At 35.3% G+C, this 24,069-nt stretch overlaps 1 protein-coding gene across 3 annotated transcripts in view; it reads left to right on the plus strand.

Annotated features, from left to right (window-relative positions):
* The window catches only part of CEP126 (centrosomal protein 126), a 130,677-nt gene that overhangs the window by 52,359 nt on the left and 54,249 nt on the right, over nt 1-24,069 (plus strand). For 2 of the 3 annotated variants that reach the window (XM_043995640.1, XM_043995641.1), the window contains exon 5: nt 4,144-4,345. In XM_043995640.1, the coding sequence (XP_043851575.1) occupies nt 4,144-4,345 (202 nt within the window). Of the gene's footprint in view, nt 1-2,273; nt 2,408-4,143; nt 4,346-24,069 lie in introns of those variants that run through there. The other variant, XM_043995642.1, reaches the window with a different exon arrangement.

The following is a 24,069-nucleotide window of genomic DNA, read 5'->3' on the forward strand; positions in this document are numbered from 1 at the left end:
AACCAGTGTTTCATAGATCCCTAAGAAAAATCAAAGAAAATATTCTTGTGTTAGAACATCTGTTAACCCCAAAGAAAGTGTGGAAACTAAGAAAAACTTTAAGCTGGGAGAAGAATTGATAAATTTAAAATTTAAAAATAAAAGGCAAGTTTTCATTTTCTTTTGTACAACTTCTAAGAGTGCCCTTTCATTTTCTGTGTGGTTTTATAATCATATGATCTCCATGCAAAGTATACAGTTCTTATCTCTACAAAAATCTTAAGAAGCTATATTTTACAAAATTGTTATGTTAAAAATTAGTCAAGTTAGTCACTGTTAAATCCAAGAACTGTGCTCCCCCCTACCCCCATAGAAACTTTACAGAGAAATTTCCATTCCCGAGAGAAAGTAGAAGGCAGATTATCTGTCTTTCTTTTCAACTAACCCCCTGCAATATAGATTACCTTTAGTTCAATTCAACAAAAAAATATAATTGAATTGACCTTCCTTTTAATAACATAAAGGCTATAAGAAGCTGAAAGCCATCTCATTTTAAATCCATAGTTTACACAATGTTGTCATATACCTATCTCCAATATCGATGTATTTTCATTTTTAAAAAAATATAGTCAGTCAGTCATTATGTACAGCTCATAAGAGGGAGGTCTGTGCACTAATTAAAAGGGTTTTGAAAAACTTATTAGCTATTCTACAGTGGAACTTATACTGGTCTCCTTTGATCCAAGTTTTATTGCCTACCCCACTCTTTATCTTTATGACCAACATTCTCTGAATTGCTGAGTTAAAGCTGGGAGGAGGGAAAATTTCTGTTTCCTTCTCCATACATAGATCTGACCCCTAGTGAAAGGTTGTTGTTGTTCAGTCATTTCCATTGTATTAGACTCTTCTTCATGACCCCTTTTGGAGTTTTCTTGGCAAAGATACTGGAGTAGTTTTCTATTTCTTTCTCCAGTTCATTTTATAGATAAGGAAACTGAGGCAAACAGGGTTAAGTGACTTGCCCAGGGTCACACAGCTGATAAGTGTCTGAGGCCAGATTTGAACTCAGGAAAATGTCTTCCTGATTCCAGACCTGGCACTCTATCCCCTGTGCCACCTAGCTGCCCTTAGTGAAAGAAGTCATTGAGTAATGAAGAGTCCTAGGCCCTAAGAAGAAGAAAATATAAACCAGAGATCAGGGACAGGTTGATGATCTAAATAGAGCAACTTAATAAGGCTGTCTCTACCTGCCTATCCAAAATGCCTTCCTGCCATCCAGATCCCTTCCTGCCTGCCCAGCTGTGTCCACACCTTCCAGCCCTGATCAGCTGTCTCCTCCACTGGTCCCTATGCCTTACCACGTCTCCCAAACCCTTCCAACCTGCCCAATTCTTTCTCCCATCCATCAGCTACATCCATCCATTCCTATCTGTCCATCTGTCCCCTCTAAGCTTCCTGATTCCTTATTACCTGCCTCAACCCCTTCCTATCAAACTATCAATTTCCCCCATCCTCCAACTACATTTACATCTAGCTTTTCTGGCTGTCTCCCTCATCTTCCAGCCCCAGTTCTTTCTGAACCTCCTAGATACCTTCCCCATCCACCCCAAAGACCTACCATCTCTGATCCCACCCCAAATAACAAGCTATTTTATAAATCTTCCAGACCCAAGCCTTTCCATCCAACTCAGTTCCCAACTCCATCTGTTCCAAAGCCTGCCTTTGTACGTCGTTCCCTTCCAACTCGACTAGTTGTTTCTGATGTTCATTCGGAAGCTGCCCTACCTGTTTTGATGCCTTCTTGTTCATCAAGCCAATTTCCCTACCCACCAGCTCCCATTCGTTCTTATGTCCCTGGCTATCTCTCTCAATTGCCTCAGCATCCTGTTAACCCAGATCTTGTTCAGTCAGTACAACCATCTCCTCTACAAACCAAAACGCTGTCCTACCCACCTCAATCCCATACTTCATTTGTCCCTCGTCCACCTCCCTGTTATTCTCCATCTACTTCTCCATCTTCTCCTTCCACTTGTATTTCTTCTTCTCCCTCTCCTTCTGTACTCTCCTCTTCCTCTTCATCTCTTGTTCCTTCTCCTATACCTCTTATTTCTCCATCCCCTTCTATTTCTACTGCTCCATCCATACTTTCTTCTACTGCTATTCCTTTTTCCTCTCCTTTGCCATCAAGTTCCCGCTTGCCTCCCTCTTCCTTTATTCCATCCTCTTTATCAATCCCTCTCTCTTCTTCATACATATCTTCCTCTTCCTCCATGCCTTGGCCTTCTATTTCTATGCGCCCTTCTACGTCTATTTCTGTCCATCCCTTCGTCCCTTCTCACTGGGGGAAGAAAGTAGAGAAGAAGAGAGAAGAAAGTGGAGTAGAGAAGAAAGGAATAGAGAAGAAAAATTTGAGACAACAACTTTAAAGGTAAACAAATTGAGTTTATTAGATATTTAGTAGACTTAGTAATATTTGTTATGGGGAGGGTGACCTAAAGTGGGAGGGAAAATGGGAAACAATAGAAGGGAAAGAATTATAAAAGGATAGGAAAAAGTGTTCTAATTTAGCACTTCAGGAGCTGGGGTGATATTTGTGGCAAATGGTGTCCCTTGTTTGTATTCTTTTTGTCTCTGTAACCTATAGCCACATAAACAAAGTTAGGACTTAGTTGTCTATTATCTAATGATATAGGTATAGATATGAGTATTGGAGATGGGTATATACATATATAGTCCATACAGGGCATTTCTAAACACTGTATGACAAAAGGCACTGTCATCATTATTACATCTCTTATTTTACAAAGCTTTGTGCTGAGGTTTGCACTTTAATCCTAAAATCTGTGAATATTTCTAAAATTCAGCACATTATCAGACTCTAAGAGGGACTGTATTACACCTGATTATTTTCCTTCTCCTAATTCCTCTGTGCTATACAGGGTTGAAGAAAAGTGGGTAGAGATAATAACAGAATTCTTAAACATCACCACATACATTTTTGGCATTTGTAGGTATACCCAAAAGTGTATGCAGCTTCTAGTAATAAGGGGGGAAGAGTGTGAGTCACTCATGACTTTTTGATTTCTTTGTTTACATCAAAAATAGCATATATCTTAAATATACACCTCTGGTGACAATATTTGAGCTGATCAATCACACAAAAGAGAGTGGGAATTACTCTCCATTCTTTGGAAATATTTCCATATCCTGAGCCTGCCTAGACTACAGTCAATTACTTGAGAGTCAAAGGGATCTAATCACCCATATATTCAACATAGATCAAAGGAGCAATAGAGTTATTTATCTTTTATGTCAGTGGTTTTTAACCAAGGGTTCATGAACTTATCTTTTTAGGTTTCTCATAACTTTTGGTAATAAAAATTGTTTCCTTTATAGTACTTTGTATTTTATTTTATGTACTTAAAATTATTGTGAAAAAATTATTCTGCCAAAAGGGTCCATGATATAAAAATCAGTTAAGTGCCACTGCTTTACAGAAATGTTTCTGAGGAATTGGCTGCTGATTCTATAGGGACAATGAAAATTCCCCAGATTTTTAGCAAGATATGCATTGGTGCAGGACCTAAGAACTAAATCTCTTGGTAATTAGGGATTCCTACACTGATTGGGGAGAAATGACCCTGTGTTAAAAGTGAGTTCTTAATTGTCACTGAATATAATTGCATAATCATTTTAATGTGACTAGTATCTTGCATCAAAAAATCAACAACATAAATTTTATATTTTTCTTACATCCTTATCATGAATATTTGAAAATTTGCTGTATAATGTGTATAGTTTGAGACAACTTTAAAAGTAAACAAATTGAGTTTATTGGACATTTATGTGTTGTCATTAATATTACAAAAAGTCCATTCTCTTGTCTCATTGTGGTATAAAGGTCCCCCAAGGTATCAAGGCTATGAGTAAAAGATACATTTTAGTAGGTTCTACCAAGCTGAAAAGAATTCAAGTATAGACCCATCTGTAGACTATGTATTTGCTATTTGAGTGCCAGATGCCAGATTATTTAAATGTAAAAAGACCCATGATCAGAAAGTTGGTTGCCAGTTGACTTAGGGTAGTGGGGGGCAAGCAGTGAAGTGAATTTTAGAGGCTAACCTCTAAATTTAGGAGTACTTAACATATTTTTCTTATTTCAAGAACTATAGATTCTGCTGTGGCTTCTGCAGTGACAAGAATAGAGCCCATGTATCAGAAACATCTCTCATCCAGGATTAACTGTGACAGAGAAATACAGGAAAATAGCAAAATAAACTGGGCTATTGGCCAGGAAGAAAACTTCCAGCATAACCTGGAAGAAACTCAGCACCTGTTAGAAGAATTCCATCTAAACAATGTGCAGGTATGAAATCTGAATTTCTGAATAGAATCTCTATAATCAATAATAATAATAATAACATGCTTTCATACATGATGATTTTTACTGAGGAAAAGCATAATATCAATTCCCAAGGGAGAATCGTGTAATTGGAAAGTAGATGTTTATGCATAAACCCATCATTCCTGGAGAAAAACTTTATTTTTAAAATGGATTGTTAATGGGTCACTACATATACCATCAGTAGATACAAAGCTTTCTTTTGGGTTCCTTTTTCTTCCTTTTTATTCGTTGAAATAATTTTCTTTCTCTCTTGTTACACTTTTCTTATTTCATAAATTTTATTTTACTTTTTCAGTTAATGAACATTTATTTTCTCTTTCTCCCATCTTATGCCACCCATTAAAAAGAAAAAAGAAAAAAAAATCCTAAGTAACAAATACAGAGAAGCAAGCAAAATACATTTCCACATTGGCCATAGCCAAAACGTTATGTTGCATTCTTCATTAAGTCTATCACATTTTTCTGAGGATGTGGGTAGTGTGGTTCATCATCAGTCCCAGAATCATGGTTGGTCATTGCATGATCAGAGTTCTTATAGCTTTCAAAGTTATCTTTACAGTCTTGGCATTATTGTATAAATAGTTCTCATGGTCCTGCTCTCTGTATCATTTCATGTAAATCTTCCCAGGTTTTTCTGAAACCATCCCTTTAGTCATTTCTCACAAGGCAGTAATATTCTATTATATTCATATGTTCAGCCATTTCCCAATTGAAGGACACTTCATTCACTTCCAGTTCTTTACTATATCAAAGAGTTTTGCTATACAGATATATCTACACAAAAACTATTTTCCTCTTTTCTTTGAATTCTTTTGAGGTGTTGCTGGTATTTCTGGGTCAGAGAATACACAGTTTAGTGACTTTGGGGCCATAGTTTCCAATTGCTTTTCACAATGGTTGGACCAGTTAATGTACTAACAGTTCATTAATGTGCCTATTTCCCTGCAGCTCATCCAATATTTGGTTTTTTTTCTTTTTTCAACTTTGCTTTTTTGTCAGTCTAATAGAACAGATTAAGTATACAACAAAAAGAAGATATCTTTTTAAAATAGATTTTTAGTGCTATCTTTTGTTTTTAAATCATTTATATTTACCCCATATTTCTCTCCCTCCTTCCAGAAAGATATCCCTTTTAAATAAATTTTAAGAAAGGAAAAGTAGGAAGAATATTTTGAATAAGTAAACTAATTTAGATAGCACTATCATTTTTATTTTATAAGATGTATTATATATATGTTACACACATACATTTTATATATAGTATACATAGGATATCTATTGTCTATCTATATACATTTATGCATATTTACATTTGATGCGTTTATACTCTGTATGTACATATATTTTGTATAAGTAGAATACAGTCTACTTATAAGCAATTAATATTTCTCCAAATATTTAGATCTATCTGCCTCCATAAAAAGTGTTTTGAATTGTATTCATCTAGACCCTCTGTGTATTTCAGTAGGTGGACTCCCAAATATTTCATTTATTCTGTAGTTTTTTAAATAGTATTTCTCTTTCTATGTCTTCCTACTGGACTTTTTGTACAGAAACACTGATGTTAAATGGGTTTGTTTTATATTCTCTAATTTTTCTGGTTATCATTTCACTTAATTTTAGTTGATTCCCTAGGGTTCTATAAGCAAACCATGATATTTACTAAAAAAGCAACAATTTTGTTTCCTCTTTGGTTTGTTTATTCCTTAAAATTCTTTTTCTTATCTTAATGCTATATATAGTATCTTGAGCACTATAAAGGGTTTTCCAAAAGTCTTAGTACAATTGTAAGATTTAATAGTACAGTTTTAAGCAAGCTGCACTGACTTTTGCTTAGCCATTCCACAATTAATGACCACCCTTAAGATTCCTTTTCTTTGCCACTTGAAAAGGAGCTATAAATATTCTTTATGTTATTAAAGTTTGTTTTGCTTAGAAACAATTTCTACTTTAATCTATTCTCCTTTAATTCCCCCTTCTGTCTTCTTCCCTTTCCCTCCTAGTTGTATATTAAGTGAAATCAAGCTACTAAATTGAAGCTACTTAAGTTTAAAACTGCACTAGGACTTTTGGAATACCTTGTATAAAATAGTAGTAGTGATTAATGAGCATCCTTATTTTACTCCTATTATTATTGGAAAGGCCTGTAGCTTATCCCCATTATATATAATTCTGGCTCCTAGTTTTAGATAGATACTATTTATATTATTTAGTTTTCTATGTTTTTTCTAGTTTTTTTAAGATAGCAATGATATTTGTATGTTGCCAAATACTTTCTTCTATCTGTTGATATAATTGTTTTTTATGTTGATGGTTTTCCTAATATATGACCAACCCTATATTCCCAACTTCATTACCCTACTCTCCCCATATTCTTTCTTTTTAAAAAAAAATGTATTTTTTCAATCAACAAAAATCTGCCTTTACCTTCCCCAATTCCATCCCCTCCCAATTAAAGAAAAACAAAACATCTGTTACAAATATGTATAGCAAGAAAAACAAATTGTACTGAACAGTTCCAAAAAATATGTATAGTTCTGTGCCTTTAAATCCTTCACCTCTCTATCAGGAGCTGGGTGGCATGTTTCTCCATTAGTCCTCTGGAATCATTTTTGGTTATTACACTGATCAGAATTTCTAAGTCTTTCCCAGTTCTTTGTCTTTGCCATATTGTTGTTATTATAAACTTGTTTCTCTCCTATTCACTCTGCATCAATTCAAATAAATTTTCCCAGGTTTCTCTGAAACCACCCTCTTTATAATTTCTTAGAACACAATATTATTCCAAATACTATATCACATTTATAAGCCATAACTTGTTCAGCCATTTTCCAATTTATGGGTACTCCCAGATTCCCAATATTTCCATATCCAAAAGAGTTATAAATATTTTTGTGTCATCTTAATTAGTTTATTTTAATTAAAAATAATCCCTCTCTTAATCTACCCTCCAATTCCCTCTCCCTCCTTCTTCTCTTTTCCTCTTATTTCCCCATCCAGTGAAATATATTTTTGTACTCAACTCTGTATGTATTCTTCCCTCCTTTGTCTATTTCAGTTGAGGGTGAGGTTCAAGGGTCAACCTCTCGCTCAAACCTCTCTTCGAAGTATATGTAGATATCTGCTTGCTCACCCTGATTACATGAAGTTTTTCCCTAACATTCCTTTTCATTCCCCCTTAGTATATTCCTCTTCCCCTTTCTTTCCATTCTTCTCTTAGAATCATCAAGACATAAAAGAAATGCTCCCAAGCCTTGTCTAGGTTCCTTCTATGACCCCAAATGATAGTAGGGTTCAAAAGGGACACATGCATTCTCTCTCCCAATATTAGAATAAGGCACTTCATCCTTGTTTAGCCCTTTATTGTTAATTCTTGTTTACCTTTTTATATTTATCTTAATTCCTTTGTTTGAACTTGAAAGTTCCTATATAGCTCTAGTATTTCTTCTAATCAAGAATGTTTGACAGTCTTCTTTTTCATTAAAGTTCCATTTTCCCCAGTAACCAGCAAAAAAAAAAAATGAGATTTGGGATGAAGTTCTGAGAGGTTACCATGCATTTCAGAAATAACTGAAAAGCTAGAGAGTATCCAAAAAAGGTCAGAGTGAATTGTTTCAAGGTTATACCATATGAGAATCAGTTGAAGAAACTAGAGATTTTATCTAGGAGAAGAGAATGCTAGGGTCAGGAAAAATAACAGTATCCAAGCTTTTGAAGGGCTGTCACATTGAAGAGTACATCCACTGTATCCTACAATTGGGCAGAAACATACTTAATTTGTTGCAGTTTTCACAAGAGATTAAACTTGGTTTGCTTAAAGTATTAAACTTGTTCTTTTTAGCCCAGAGAGTAGAACTAGAAGAAAATGGTACAAATTACAGAGGTGAATTTAAGTTTAATGTAAGGAAAAACTTCCTAACAAATAGAATTATCCAAAAGTGGAATGATTTTGATTGGGAAGTAATAATATCTGCCCTCACTGAAGATATTTAAGCAAAGTAATGTGCCTTGTTATTGGTTATGAGTTGGACTAGCTGTCCTCTCCTATTCCTTCTTACTCTTTTGTTCTGTGAGTAAATAGTTTTGCCAATTAAGCAGGTATAGACAAAGCAAAAAGATTAGATATAACACCTTAGGTGACAGGGACAGAATGAAGAAGATGAATTAATGAAGCTAAAAATGGTAACAATAACTTATTATATATAGCAGTTTAAGTTTATAAAGTACTTTCCTCATGAAATCCCATAAAGTGGATAGAGGAGTAATGAGGTACTAAGGGCTCGAATGATTTGCTTTTTTCCACACAGTTTATTCACTAGAAGCAAGGCTTCAAAAGCAAATCTTTTCACACCAAATCCAGTGTTCTTTCCAAAACATAGTTGGCCACAGTTGAAAACCTGTAATAGAATATTTAGGTCTGCTCCTGTTATTCTGCTAATCAGTCAACTTCAGTGGTTCCCTCTCACCTCCAGAGTCAGATACAAAATGCTCTGTTTGACATTCAGAGTTCTTTGCCATCTGGACCCCGGCTTCTTTCTACCTCAGACTGCAGTCTAAGCTATACTCTTCTATTTGCCCTTTGTGACACATAACCCATCTCTCACTGTCATGCCTCACACTGCCTGTCCCTAATGCAGTAACATTCTATGTCCTCACTTCCACCTCTAATTTCCCTAGAACTTGCTTCAAGACTTAGCTCAAATCTCACATTCTTCAAATGGCCTTTCCTAGTCCCGCCAGCTTCTAGGGGATTCTCACCTGCTGAAATTACCTTTCATTTGCTTTGTATATGTCTTATATTTGCGTAGTTATTTGCATGTTATTTCCCTAATTAGGATGGGAGCTCTTTGAAATCAGGAACTACTTTTGCCATTTTTCATATCCCTAGTGTTGAGCAAAGAGCCTGGAGCATAGTGTAAGCACATGTAGTGGGGTTGACTTGTCAAGGAAGGGGACCACTTCTTCTGTCACTTGTAAGCTCCTTGAAACATATATAACTAGTGCCTAACACATAATAGGCACTTAATAAATAATTGTTGATTGATTATCTCCACCAGAGATTGTAGTTATATTCATTTTATTCCTTAAAGTTTTTATTTTTAATAAAATTGAAACATAACCTTTCAAATTGAATTTGTTTAAATGTGTAGCCTCAGATGTTATAGATGCTATTCTAATAAATGAAATGTATTCCAGTACATGTAGATGCTTGCTTTTTATAATGGTATTCAAACTTCCTGGGCCAAAAAAATTCAACTACATTGGTATGTGAGCATTTTTAGTGTTTATAGCCTGCATTTTTTTTATTTATTTATTTTTTGCAGGGCAATGAGGGTTAAGTGACTTGCCCAGGGTCACACAGCTAGTAAGTGTCAAGTGTCTGAGGCCAGATTTGAACTCAGGTCCTCCTGAATCCAGGGCTGGTGCTTTATCCACTGTGCCACCTAGCTACCCCCTATAGCCTACATTTTAAACAGAAGTAATAACAAATTATCTGTGAAAATAAAACATCATAGATCAAGGTACATCATACCTATTTCCAACATATCACCAATACACCTGAAGGCTAATATACAAGGAAGGAAAAGGAAGGTCATTGAAGCATTTGCTGTTTAATTTACAGAAGATAACATAAGTAATTATAGACAAGGAAGACCCCTTTGAAAATTTACATGCTGAATTTGTTATAAACTTAAAAAGCCAGCTCTAAATAAGATTTACGGTCTTGTGTGCAGTCCTCTTTCTTTGTTCTACTGTATATATGGAAGTATTCATTTTAATGTCAGAATTTTTAAAAACAGAACATTTTGCAAGGTCTATATGTATAGTGATAATACTTAAAAGAGAATCTGTATTTGAAATTAACATCTAGGTATTTTGTAATACCTAGTAAACACTCCAAAAATACCCTGGAGGAAGGAACAGAATCACGGAATTTTAGTGTTGGAAGGGATTTTTAGAGGCCTGAACAAGAATACCATCTCTAATATATACCCAACAAGTCGTAAGCCCGCCGTTGCTTAAAGATCTCCACTTTTAGATAACTTTTGTAGGAAGTATTTTTGTTATATCAAGCCTAAATCTGCTCATTTGCAATTTCCATCTATTTCCATTTTTTTCACTCTGAAGCCAAGTAGGACAAGTCTAATCTAATCCTTCAAAATAGCCTTTCAAATGCTTAGATAGCCATCATTTCTTTTATTTTCCCCTACATCATCTCTCCAGTGTAAACATGTCCCATTCTTTCAATATGTCCTCATATGGTATGATCTTGAGACTCTTCACCATCCTTTGTCTTCCTCTGAATGTTTTCCACTTTGTCAGTGTCATTCCTATAAGGTAGAAGTCAGAAATTATCCCAGATAGGGTCTGACTAGATTATACTATAGATAAACTATCACTTTCTCATTTGGAAACTACCCATTTCTTACTATGTCCTAAAATTGTGTAAGCTTTTTTGACTACTGCATCTCTCACACACACACACACACACACACACACACACACACACACACACACACCCCACAACACACTCACACAAGCCCAAATCCTTTTCAAACTATAATCTATCTATACTTCTTCCACCTAAGCACATTTCAAGTTAATTTGTTTGAACCCAAGTCTGAGTCTGCATTTATTCCTATTAATTTGATCTTCCTCAATTCAGTCTTGTGTTCTAAGATGCCAGTATCTTTTTGCATCTTGACTCTTGTCATTCAGAGTATAAGCCATCTCTCCCAGATTTGTGTCATCTACAAATATTTAATTATCATCTAATTAACATTTTCTCACATAAGAAGAAGTTTGACCTTATTGGGTCCCTTATAATTGGTCTTTAATTTTTACCTTATATTTTCCTAGATCTTATATGTCAAGTTTTCCATTGAGTTCTAGTCTTTTTGTCACAAATACCTAAAAGTCTTTCAGTTCATTAAATGTCCTTTTTTTTCAGTCAAGATTATACTCAGTTTTGCTGGGTAAGTTATTCTTCATTGCAAACCCAGCTCCGTTGCTCTTTGAAATATAATGTTTCAAACCCTTCACTTGTAGAAGCTGCTAGATCTTGTGTTATCCTGATTTTAGCTCCACAGTATTTAAATTTTGTTCTTGTTACTTATTGTATTTTCTCTTTAACCTGGGAAATTTGGCTATGATGTTCCTATGAATTTTCATCTTGAGATCTCTTTTGGGTAGTGATCAATGAATTTTTTTCTATTTCTATTTTCCACTCTCATTCTAGAACTTCAGGGCAATTTTCCTTAATGATTTCTTGTAATATTGTATCAAGATTCTTTTTTGGTTTATGATGTTTAAAACCTAATGTAGGGGCAGCTAGATGGCGCAGGGGTTAAAGCACCAGCCCTGGATTCAGGAGACCTGAGTTCAAATCCGGCCTCAGACACTTGACACTTACTAGCTGTGTGACCCTGGGCAAGTCACTTAACCCCCATTGCCTGCAAAAAAAAACAAAAAAAAAAACCTAATGTAGGTCCTAACCTGCTCCCCCCCTCCAGTTTTGGGGGGTAAACTGGCTAAGATTACTGATAAATTCAGCAAGAGTTTAGGCTTTAAGTATTTATTAAAGTATATTAGAAGTTAGTGAAGATAGAGAAGTTGAAAAAGCCACCTTTATTTAGCTATCCATGCTTCTATAGAGAACATGTGGAGTAGACCTTTCTACTCTGTTCTGCCCCTGCCGCCACATTCTGGTTCCTGAACAAAAAGAGAGAGATCCAGTGAGTGAGCCTCAGCTTCCTAGTTCTGTCTCCGTCCCCAAAAGGGGAGGTCCTTCAAGCTGATTAGTTGAGGGTGGTCTCCTGTTGATTTCTAGTCCACAGCCTCTAAGAACAACACCCCACTCAGGGCCAGCCAGGTGTGGTCTTGATTTAATCATTCTTAAGTAGGTTCTCAGACAGTTTCTCAGTCTCACCCAATTCAGTCAATTTCAAATCAGTCTTTAGGTGGGGCCACTGGGCATCTGCCAATTCCCATTATTTTATCAGGCTTGTAACTTTCAGGTAGTACAACAATTCTTAAATTGTCTCTCTTTGATCTGTACTCTAAACATCATTTTTCTAATGAAATGTTTCACATTCTCCTCTATTTTTTCATTCTTTCAATTTGGCTTTATTATTTATTTATTGGTATTTTATAAAGTCATTAGCTTCCCCTTGCCCAATTCTGGGTTTTAAGGAGTTGTTTTCTTAAGTTTTGGGATTTCTTTTCATAATTTTATTGCTTCTCTTGTATTGCTCTTATTTTTTTCCTAATTTTTTCCTCAACCTCTCTTACTTGATTTTTAAAGTCCTTTTTAAGCTCTTCCAAGAACTCTTTTGTGGCTTGTGGCCATTTGACATTTTTCTTTAAAGCAGGAGTGACTTTTTAAATTTCTGTTATCTTCTTCTGAGCATGAATCCAGATTTTCTCTATCCCCATAGTAGCTATCTGTGGTCAGGTTCTTTTTCCTTTTTTAATTTATTATTATTTTTAGTAGTTTTTTATTATTATAGTCAGGGTCTAGTCCCAAGTTGTAGGGGGTGATGCCTCAGGCTTCAGGTTTTTCATACTGTTGTTTTCTAAGCACCATCTAGGACTTTGATCCTGGACACTCCTCTCTACCCCTGTGCCATGGCTAGGGCATGCAGCACAGTGTCACTGCAAATTCTCTTGCTTCCTATAGTTCCTCCTATGGCTGCAAACTTCCACCCATCCCTCTTCCCTGGAACTGAAACCAAGGACTCCACTCTCCTGAAAGTGCCCACAGATAACAAGGTCCCTCCTATCTGCTACTGCACTTATCAGGCATGAGCTTGCTCCCCCTCACCCACAGCTGCAGCTCAGGATCACATCCAGTCAGCAAAACTAGGCCTGGTGTCCCACAACAGCAGAGGGTCCTTCAGTCTTCCCCTGATGAGCTGTCTGACCCCAACATTCTCCATGAAGTGAAAGTTCCTGAAGTGGAGGCTGCTTTGCTACCCAGCTACCCACAGGGCTCATTATTAGTTGATTGTCAGGAATCTGCCTGGAGGTGTTTGCACTTCAGTCAAGCCAAACCTGCACCCCTGCTGGTTGGGTCTTTCCCTAGGAACTCTCAAGTTGTCTTAAGAGAACAACTGCTTTACCCCAACTTTTAATTATTTCTGTCACTGTAAGTTTACTTTGAGGTGATGTTTTTTTCTTGTTTATGGGGGAAATCTGGAGACCTACCATCTTCCTACAAAGTCTTATAAAAAGGAAAATCATCTTTCTGTTTTAATTTTAGTTTCCACATATTTATCAGGAAAGTACCTCTGAAACTATCTAGCCCAATGTTCCAATTTTATATATGACGAAACTGAGGTTCAGAGACATTCAGTGACTATCCCAAAGTCACATAGGTAAGCATCAGGTGGAAGTGGAACTTGTATCTTCTGACTCCACAATCAAAAAGTGACAGCTATTTTTCCTCCACATAAGAGAAAGGCTTAACAGCAAAGGCTTTCAACACTTATTAACAAAAATACTTAAAACAGAATGTGTCCATTTTTTACTATTGTTCTGCTATGCCACAAAGTTGAAACCAAAACATCAGAATGTGAAGCACTTTGGCAGGACTATGGAATTGGCATTCAACATTTCACCTTGCTTCTTCATTGTTCCCTTTGACATAAAACAAAAGACAAAACAACAAAAAAAAACGTCTTTTGATAAGCCAAAGCAGGATGTGGTATTCTCCACCAATGGACAGCTTCTCCAAGAAGCACTGGAATGGCTTCTGGGGGGCCTCTCCCAAAGTGCAGCCAATAGTAAAAGGAGCCCAGAATCTCACGACCTCTCAGAGTTTGCCCCCCAAGCCTGGATGCATCTTTCCTGAAAATGAGCTAGAGAAGGAAATGACAAACCACTCTACTATCTCCACAAAGAAAACCACAAATGGGGTCACAGGTAGTTGGACATGACTGAAACAACTGAACAACAACTGTAATTGTTTCCATTATTTTGAAGTTTTCATTGAAATAACTTGAAAATAATGCTGGGACTATATTTTATGTTTCTTCAATATTTATTCAGGTGCACCTACTCTTTCCTCATTCATCTTTTAAAGTAGTATTTCTACTTCCTTAGTATTTCCCTTAACCTTTTCTTTACCACATTTAAACATCCCCATTACTTTCAACTATTTCTCATATATCTTGACCTTAAGGCTTTTCACCTTTCTGGTTTGCCCACTTCTGTATTCTCTTCAACTTATCAATATCTTTCCTAAAATATGGCACCCAGAACTGGCACAGAATTCCACATGGGGTCTGACCATGGCAGAGCATAGTAGGACTGTCACCTCCCTGTCCACTCTCTAAGTGCATCCTAGTATTGCATCAGCTTTCTTAGTTACTGTATTACACTGGTAATACTTAATATTATAATATTGAATTTTCAGCCCACTAAGCTCCAGATATTTTTTTCAAATTAACTGCTATGTAGCCATATCTCCCCCATCTTGTACTCATGAGTTGATTTTTTAAAATTCAAATATAACACATTAACTTATTCCTATTTCATGTTGTTCGATTTGATCTACTCTTCTAGCCCAGTGGTGTCAAACTCAAAGAGATACAGTGGCCATTAAACCATACATAAGATCCCTGCAGACTGCATTTTTTAAAAAAATAGTATCCTATTTTTCCCCAATTACATGTAAAGAAAAATTTTAACATCTTTTAAAATTTTGATTTCTATTTTTTTTCTGTCTCTCCCTCATCACCCCCTTCCCTAAGACTGTAAGAAATTTGATATAGGTTGTATATGTACAATCATGTAAAAACATTTTCATATTAGTCATTTGAAAGAAGAAATAGACCAAAAGAAAAAAATTGGGAAAAAAAGAAAATGAAAAATAGTATGCTTTGATTTGCATCAAAAACTCCATCAATTCTTTCTCTGGAAGTGGATGGTATTTTTTTATTATGGGCTGTCCAAAAGTTATATACCATATGACCACTGTTATGGCTTTTATAGAAAGGATTCCTGTACAGGTACAGGTTGCATTAAAATATCTCTGAGGCCCTTAATTCTGTACAATAAGAATAGGTCCCTCAAGATCTACCATGTTTTATTTTATTTTAGTTACTTGGAGTTAGGGTCTTTCAATATCATCATATTGTAAATTAATGTCAAACAACATGCAGATTAACTAGCTAGCCATTATCTAGAGTCATCAGCTTCCATTTGTCCAAGTCTAAATTATAAGGAATTGTTTTCTTCAGTTAACTTTTTAACTTCCTTTTCCATTTAGCCAATTCTACTTTTTAAGGAGTTGTTTTCTTCAGTGAATTTTTGTATGTTTTTTTCTATTTTTTGTGCTTCCTTTACCACGCTATTGACTATTTTTTGCATCACTTTCTTGCATCACTCATTTCTTTTCCTAAATTTTCTTCTACCCCTCTTTTTTGATTTTTAAAATCCTTTTTGAACTCTTCCAGGAGTTCTTTTTGAGGCTGAGACCAATTCACAATTTTATTTAGGCTTTGCGTGTAGACATTTGACATTGTTATCCTCTTCTGAGTTTGTGTTTTGATCTTCCCTGCCACCATAGTAACTTTCTGGTTAGGTTCTTTTATTTTGTTTGGTTTTTGCTCATTTTCCCAGCCTACTTAGTGACTTTTTTTTTTTTTTTAGTGAGGCAATTGGAGTTAAGTGACTTGCCCAGGGTCACACAGCTAGTAAGTGTTAAGTGTCTGAGGCCGGATTTGAACTCAGCTACTCCTGACTCCAGGGCCGGTGCTCTATCCACTGCACCACCTAGCTGCCCCTACTTAGTGACTTTTAAAAGTGATCCCTGCTCCTGGGATCAAGGAAGCACTGTTCCAAGATTCTTGCATCAGGGACTGTGAGCCCTGTCCACCCCTGCCATTGCTCTAGGGCCATGGGACCTGGCCACTTAGCTTCTATGCCATGGCTCCAGGGACTCAGTCTGATCTGCTTGGAGGCTTGGGGCCTGCTCCCTTCTTTTAGTTATGGGAGATAAACCTTTCCTGCAGATCTTCTAAGTTGTCTTGAGCTGGAAAATTATTTCACTCTGTCTTTTTTTGGTTCTGCTGCTCCAAAACTCATGAACCAACAAAAAGACAAAATGAAACAATTTTCCAGCTCAAGACAACTTAGTCATACTGACTGATTGCCGCTTCCTTTTCTTAGATGTTCAAAAACATAGTTTTGACGGAAATCAAAGTCAAGTTCACTGGGCTATAGTGTGTAGACTCTGTTTTCTTCACTTTTTGAAAATTAGTGCATTTGCCTTTTTCCAGTCATGCAATAATATTCTCTATGGTATTGCACAGATCACAATTGCATCTTCCACTGTCTTCAATATCTATGAATGCTATTCATCTATGCCAAATGATTTTTTTTTTTGGTGAGGCAATTGGGGTTAAGTGACTTGCCTAGGGTCACACAGCTAGTAAGTGATAAGTATCTGAGGCTGGATTTGAACTCAGGTCCTCCTGAATCCAGGGTCGGTGCTCTATCCACTGCGCCACCTAGCTGCCCCCGTGCCAAATGATTTTTAACTCACCTTTGTGGTTTTAGTATCTCTTTACTGGGAATCAACTCCCTTTATAAATATTGGTGATTTCTGTTCAAATATTATTCTCTTTTCAAAAAAAATCTAAAGCAAAATAATAATTGAATCTACTCAGTTACCATCCTGAACAGTAATCTTTTCCCTTTCTTTGGTCCTAGTCTTATTTTCCCAGTACTCAAAATCCCTTTTATTGTTCTTAACTTGCCTCACCAGCCTTAGCTTAATCTGAGTTTTAGCCTTCTTGAAACTATTCTCATGGTTGTATTCCATGTTTAATCTTCTCTGCATGTCTTTTTTAAAATCTAAGTTTGGTAATAAGTACCTGGATATCCAGATTGGTTTATTTAGGTGACTATTTTTTTTTTAAAGAAGGGCAAAAAAAAAATTTAATTAAAAAATAAAATAAATAAATTTCTTTTAAATTAAAAAAAAATAATAAAAATTTTAAGCAGGGCAATGTGGGTTAAGTGACTTGCCCAGGGTCACACAGCAACTAAGTGTCAAGTGTCTGAGGCCGGATTTGAACTCAGGTCCTCCTGAATCCAGGGCCGGTGCTTTATCCACTGTGCCACCTAGCTGCCCCGACTATTTCTTTTTTTAATGAGAAAAATTCTCCAGAATTTCCTACACTGACTACTTGGGTTGTATGTTAAACCATGATATCCAATATATGCTTTTTCCAAACCCTTTGAAATCTGTTCTTTCAAAATTCATATTCCCTATCATACTATTCCCAGCTTTCCTCACATCCATCACAAATTCTAAAATGGAATGTTCTCTTCTAAATTCCTTGAAATTTAATTTCATCAACCAGTTTCTTATTGAAAATCAAGTCTAGAATACCAGTTCCCAGTAGTGGTTTCCTCTACCTTTTTAAAGATAAAAGTATCATTAAGATATGTCAAAATTATTAGCTATTCTGGTTTTGGCAAAAGTTCTTCTAATTTTGTAGAATTAAAATAAGAAATTTATATGAAGGAATTAAAGTTGAGGATATCTATGGAAAGAATGAAGATAATTTATAGGAATAAAAAGGAGGGTAGCATCCAGGACAATCCCAAGGAACTAATGAGGAAGCATACTATGCAGTGCTACAGAAAGAACTGATAAAAAGAACACTTGTGGATTGTACATATATAACCTGATTGTGATCTTGTGGAGGGGGGAGGAAGGGGAGAGAGGGAGGGAGAAAAATTTGGAACTCTAAATCTTATGAAAATGAATGTTGAAAACTACCCTTACATGTAAATGGAAAATAAAATAAATGTTTGTTGAGAAAAAAAAAAAAAAGAATGGAAAGAGGAAAAAAACAAATGATGTGCAGGCAGATTTCAGAGAAACCTGGAAGGACTTGCATGAACTGATGATGAGTGAGATGAGCAGAACCAGGAGAACATTGTACACAGTATCAACAACAATATGTGTTGATCAACTGTGATAGACTTGATTCTTCTCAGCAATACAGTGGTCCAAGATAGTTCCAAAGGAATCATGATGGAAAAGGCTCTCCAAATCCAGAAAAAAAAAGAACTGTGGAATATGGATGCAGGTTGAACCATACTATTTCTATTGTGGTTTTTATTGTTGTTGTTGTTTTTCTTTTTTGAGGTTTTTCCTTTTTGCTCTGATTCTTCTCTCATAACATGACTAATACAGAAATATGTTTTTTAAAAAAAGGAGGGTAGCACTGTTAACCTCAAATTATATTTTAAAATAGTAATTATAAAAAACAATCTATTGGTGGATTAAAAATATAAAAAAGTCTATGTTATATCCCCAAACAAAATTTTATAAAAGTAGCTCTTTATTCAATAAGATAGTATTTTGTTGAAATCAGCTTATATGAGCTTTTCATACCATATGTCAAAATATATTCAAAATGGTTAAATGGTACAATGATACTACAGTTTATACCATTAGAAAGTTAGAGAAGTTATCTGCCTCTTTTGGTTTTACAACTGTTGATACAAAATAACTTATAGCCAGCTGCACCTGAGAGAATATTATGAGAGGCGAAATAGACAATTTTGGATATTTGAAAAATATTTTTTAAACTTTTGAATACACAAAATAAATGTAATTTGGATAAGAAGAAAGGATATGGTCTGGGAGAAAATGCGCATGAAACATTTCTGATAAAAATTTGATATCCAGAATTTATAAGAGAAAGATGCAAATCCAAGGTAAAGTAGAAAATTTAATTTTTTTTAAATGGACAAAATCCTGCATAGCAAATCTTAAAACTTATTTACTTCATTATGAAGCTAAGCAAAGTGAAAGATGGCATAATATGTTGGAAAATGTGACTTGGGATTAAGAAATGGAAGAAGCAGGGGGCAGCTAGGTGGCACAGTGGATAAAGCACTGGCCCTGGATTCAAGAGGACCTGAGTTCAAATCCAGCCTCAGACACTTGACACTTACTAGCTGTGTGACCTGGGCAAGTCACTTAACCCTCCTTGCCCTGCAAAAAAAAAAAGAAAAAAAGAAACAGAAAAGAAAAGAAAGAAATGGAAGAAGCCATGAATTCACAGGCTATTCAGAACCTTTGTCTGCTTATCACAGATACTTTCCTTAAGAAGAATGTCTATAGATAATGAGCAGAGTGAGCACCAAACAGCATTACAAAAAAAAAGAAAAAGAAAAGGATAAAAGCTATATATTAACACACCCTAACAAATGGCTAAAAGTCATTTCAGAATCATTCAATGAAATCATCATCTGACTAGAACATAGGTCATAAAATGAAATTAGAGAATAAAAATTAGAAGACTATATACTGGGGGCAGCTAGGTGGTGCAGTAGATAAAGCACTGGCCCTGGATTCAGGAGGACCTGAGTTCAAATCCGGCCTCAAACACTTGACACTTACTAGCTGTGTGACCCTGGGCAAGTCACTTAACCCTCATTGCCCTGCCCTCTCCCCCCCCCAAAAATAAAGAAAACTATATACTATTATGACAGCTCTAACCTAGACTATTTAAACAAGCTATTGATGCTAAAAAATAAGAAATTAATAAAATTAAAGGGTTCACATTTTTAATACATGGTGATACTAATAATTTAATAAACTGATATTTTTTCAGCCAACATAAGTAGACTGGAAAAGCCAAGAAACCACCTTTGGCAGCTAACACTTGATTTCCATGTCAAGCAGGGGTCAACACTTTTGGAACCAAATTATTGCAAAAAATTTAAAAGGATAACAAAAAATTATAAATAATATTGTCTCACTAAACAATTGAAAAGCTGTGGAGAGAAAAAATAAAAGCTTTAATAAATAAATGCTTGATGGTCTTGTAAGACTAAAAAAAATACACAAAATATCAGAACCATGTTTTATTTATTTTTTAAATAATAAAGATTTTCATTTAAAATTTTGAGTTCCAAATTTTTTCCCTCCTTCCCTCCCTCCCCCCAGCCTCAAGAATGTAAGCAATAAGATATAGGTTATACATGTGCAATTCTGCAAAACATTAACATAGTAATAATTTTATACAAGAAAACTTGGATAAAAGAAAAAATGAAAGTGAAAAATAACATGCTTCGGTCTGTTTTCAACCAATATCAGTTATTTCTTTAGAGGTGGATAGTATGCTTCATCATTAGTCCATTGGGATTGTCTTGGATCATTGTACTGCTGAGAATATCTGTCATTCATAGTTCATCAAATAATATTGCTGTCACTGTGCACAGTTTTCTCTTGGTATATATATTCATACAAGTTTTTCCAAGCCTTTTTGGTTTTGTTTTTTGGGGTTTTTTTGCAGGGCAATGGGGGTTAAGTGACTTGCCCAGGATCACACAGCTAGTAAGTGTCAAGTGTCTGAGGCCGGATTTGAACTCAGGTACTCCTGAATCCAGAGCCAGTGTTTTATCCACTGCGCCACCAAGCCGCCCCCCAAGCCTTTTTGAAATCATCCAGTTTGTCATTTCTTATACCACAATAATATTCTATCACCATCATATACCACAGTTTGTTTAGGCATTCCCCAATTGATTGGCATTCCCTTGATTTCCAATTCTTAGCCACCACAAAAAGAGCTGCTAGATATATTTTTGTACAAAGGAGTCTTTTTCTCTTTGGGATATAAACCTAGCAGTGGTATTGCTGGATCAAAGGGTATGCACAGTTCTATTGTCCTTTGGGAATAGTTCCAAATTGCTCTCCAGCATGGTTGGATCTTTTCACAACTACACCAACAGTGGATTGGTGTCCCAGTATTCCCACATCCCCTCCAACATCCAATATTTTCCCTTTTTTGTTATATTTACCACTCTGATAGGTGTGAGGTGATATCTCAGTTGTTTTAATTTGCATTTCTCTGATCGACAGTGCTCCAGAGCTTTTTTTATATTACTATAGATAGCTTTGATTTCTTTATCTGAAAACTACTTGTTCATATCCTTTGACCATTTATCAACTGGGGGAATGACTTATATTTTTATAAATTTTACTCAGTTCTCTATTTTGAGAAATGAGGCCTTTATCAGAGATATTTATTTCAAAAATTCTTTCCCAGTTTTCTGCTTCCCTTATAATCTTGGATACATTAGTTTTATTTGTGCAAAAACTTTTTAATTTTATATAATCAAAATTATCTATTTTACATTTTGTTTTGCTCTCTATATCTTCATTGGTCCTAAATTCTTCCTTTATCCATAAATCTGACGCATAAACTATTCCATGCTCTCTTAATTTGCTTATATGGTATTACCCTTTATGTGTAAATCATGTGCCCATTTTGACCTTATTTTAGTATATGGTGTGAGGTGGTGGTCTATACTTAGTTTCTGCCATACTGTTTTCCAGTTTTCCCAACAGTTTTTGTCAAATAATAAGTTTTTGTTCCAAAAGCTTGGATCTTTGGGTTTGTCATATACTAGATTACTATAGTCATTTACTATAGTGTAATTTGTACTTACTGTATTCCACTGATCCACCTCCATAAGCGTCAAGTGTCTGAGGCTGGATTTGAACTCAGGTACTCCTGAATCCAGGGCCAGTGCTCTATCCACTGCACCACCTAACTGCCCCCCCACCCCTCTCTTTCTTAGCCAGTATCAGATTGTTTTAATAATCACCACTTTATAATACAGTTTGAAATCTGGTACTGCTGGAGCACCTTCTTTTGCATTTTATTGATTTACTTGATATCCTTGAGCTTTTGTTCTTCTAGATGAATTTTATTATTATTTATTATAGATCTATAAAATATTTTTGATAGTTTGATTAGAACTATGTTTTAACCTATAGATTCCTATGTAAATATTCAAGGGATTACTCCCCTAAAAGTGATTTATTTAAGCTGTTTGCATTCAGAATTCTACTCTAATTAATAATGGGGAATGTTGAATATAGTATGGTACAGTAAAAAAGAGAACTAGATTGGGATTCAGGAGTTTTAACTTTCGCCATGAAACTGACTAAATAGATGTCTGATTTAAGTCACTTTTCCTACCCAAGCCTCAGTTTTTCTCATACATACATAATGAAAAGTTTGGTCTAGATATTCTCCAAGGTCCCTTTCATTTCTAACATTCTTTCATGCTATGTTAAGTAGACTCATGTCTTCAATATTTACATCAATACCTATACTATTGTAATGTAGACTTGGAATATTAGTAAACTTTAGAGAAATATAAAAGAACAAGTTTTATTAAAGATAATGACTTGCTTCGTATTCCAGTATTTTTGTTTTTTCTCCTTTTCTAAAAGCAAAGAATATTTTTCTTGCTTTTTTTTCAACATGACTGATATGAAAATATGTTTTCCATGACTTCACATATACAATATGTATCATATTCTTTGCTTTATAATTGGGTAGAGATAGGGCAGAAGGGAGGGAAAGAATATATTCCCTCAAAATAAAAAAATAATGTTAAAAATATATTTTTTAAAGTAAAGAATATTTTTTTTGTTTTGGCCAGCAAGCACATTTTTCCCGTAGGTGCTACCTGAATATGCCTAAAGTATTCTCTGTTACTTTCTTATTACCTATTTTCTTCACATTAGAAATTGTATCATGGAGAAGGCTTCACTTTCTTTTTTTTTTTTTTTTTGGTGAGGCAATTGGGGTTAAGTGACTTGCCCAGGGTCACACAGCTAGTAAGTGTCAATGTTCTGAGGCCAGATTTGAACTCAGGTACTCCTGACTCCAGGACCGGTGCTCTATCCACTGCGCCACCTAGCTGCCCCTGAGGGCTTCACTTTCAATCTCTTTGCATCCCCAAAAGTTTTTCAGAGTTTCAAGATAGGTTACAGAGACCTGTTAAAAATTTGAAACCTTTACGCTTTCACTGCCTGCTTAATACCTTTTTGAGTTTGTAATGCAAAATACAAACCTAAAATACAAAAAATATAATATTTCAAATTTTAGGGAACATGGATAGATGGCAAATCGGACTTAAGATGACTAGCATTTTAGAATTATACAAATTCTTAAAGATCAACAATTGTGCTTTAGGAGAAATCATGATCATAATCAACAAACATCACTGTTCTAAGACCTCAAATTGTCTATCTTTTAAAGATCCCTGGAAAAAAATTGTTTCAAAATAAAAGCAATAAGTAGAATTCTTTTTGAAGGTTATATTGCTTGATTTCTAGTTTTACCTTTAATCAGTTCAAAACATTGTTAATAATAGTCAGGTTGAAACTAGTGCAGGATATCATAGAAAATTAGATTGTTAAGAGTACATTTATCTAATTTATGATGTCAAGTTCAAACAGGTTAAAGATACAACTCATTGGGAAAAAAGCAGTTAATGGAAAACCTAAGATTTTCTGATTACACTTTATTAAGAAGAAACCAGAGTGAGTGAACTTCACTATCATCAGAATGTTCTGCATAACACCACATGTATGACATATATTGAATTCCTTGATTTCATAGGGAGAGTTGAGGAGGGAGAGAGGAAGAAAAATTTAGAAAACAGAATTAGCTGAAAGGCCATAACCTCATCAGAACAGGCTCAAGGAGGGAATAACACACACATCCAATAGGGAAGAGTAATCTATTTAACCCTTCAGGAAAGTAGGAAGAGAAGAGGATAAGGAGGGAAGTGTGAATGAAGGGAAGGTAGAGTGGGGAAGGGGGCAGTCAGTAGCAAAACACTTATGAGGA

The sequence above is a fragment of the Dromiciops gliroides genome, chromosome 3, assembly GCF_019393635.1.
Source record: "Dromiciops gliroides isolate mDroGli1 chromosome 3, mDroGli1.pri, whole genome shotgun sequence".
Taxonomy (NCBI): Eukaryota; Metazoa; Chordata; class Mammalia; order Microbiotheria; family Microbiotheriidae; genus Dromiciops; species Dromiciops gliroides.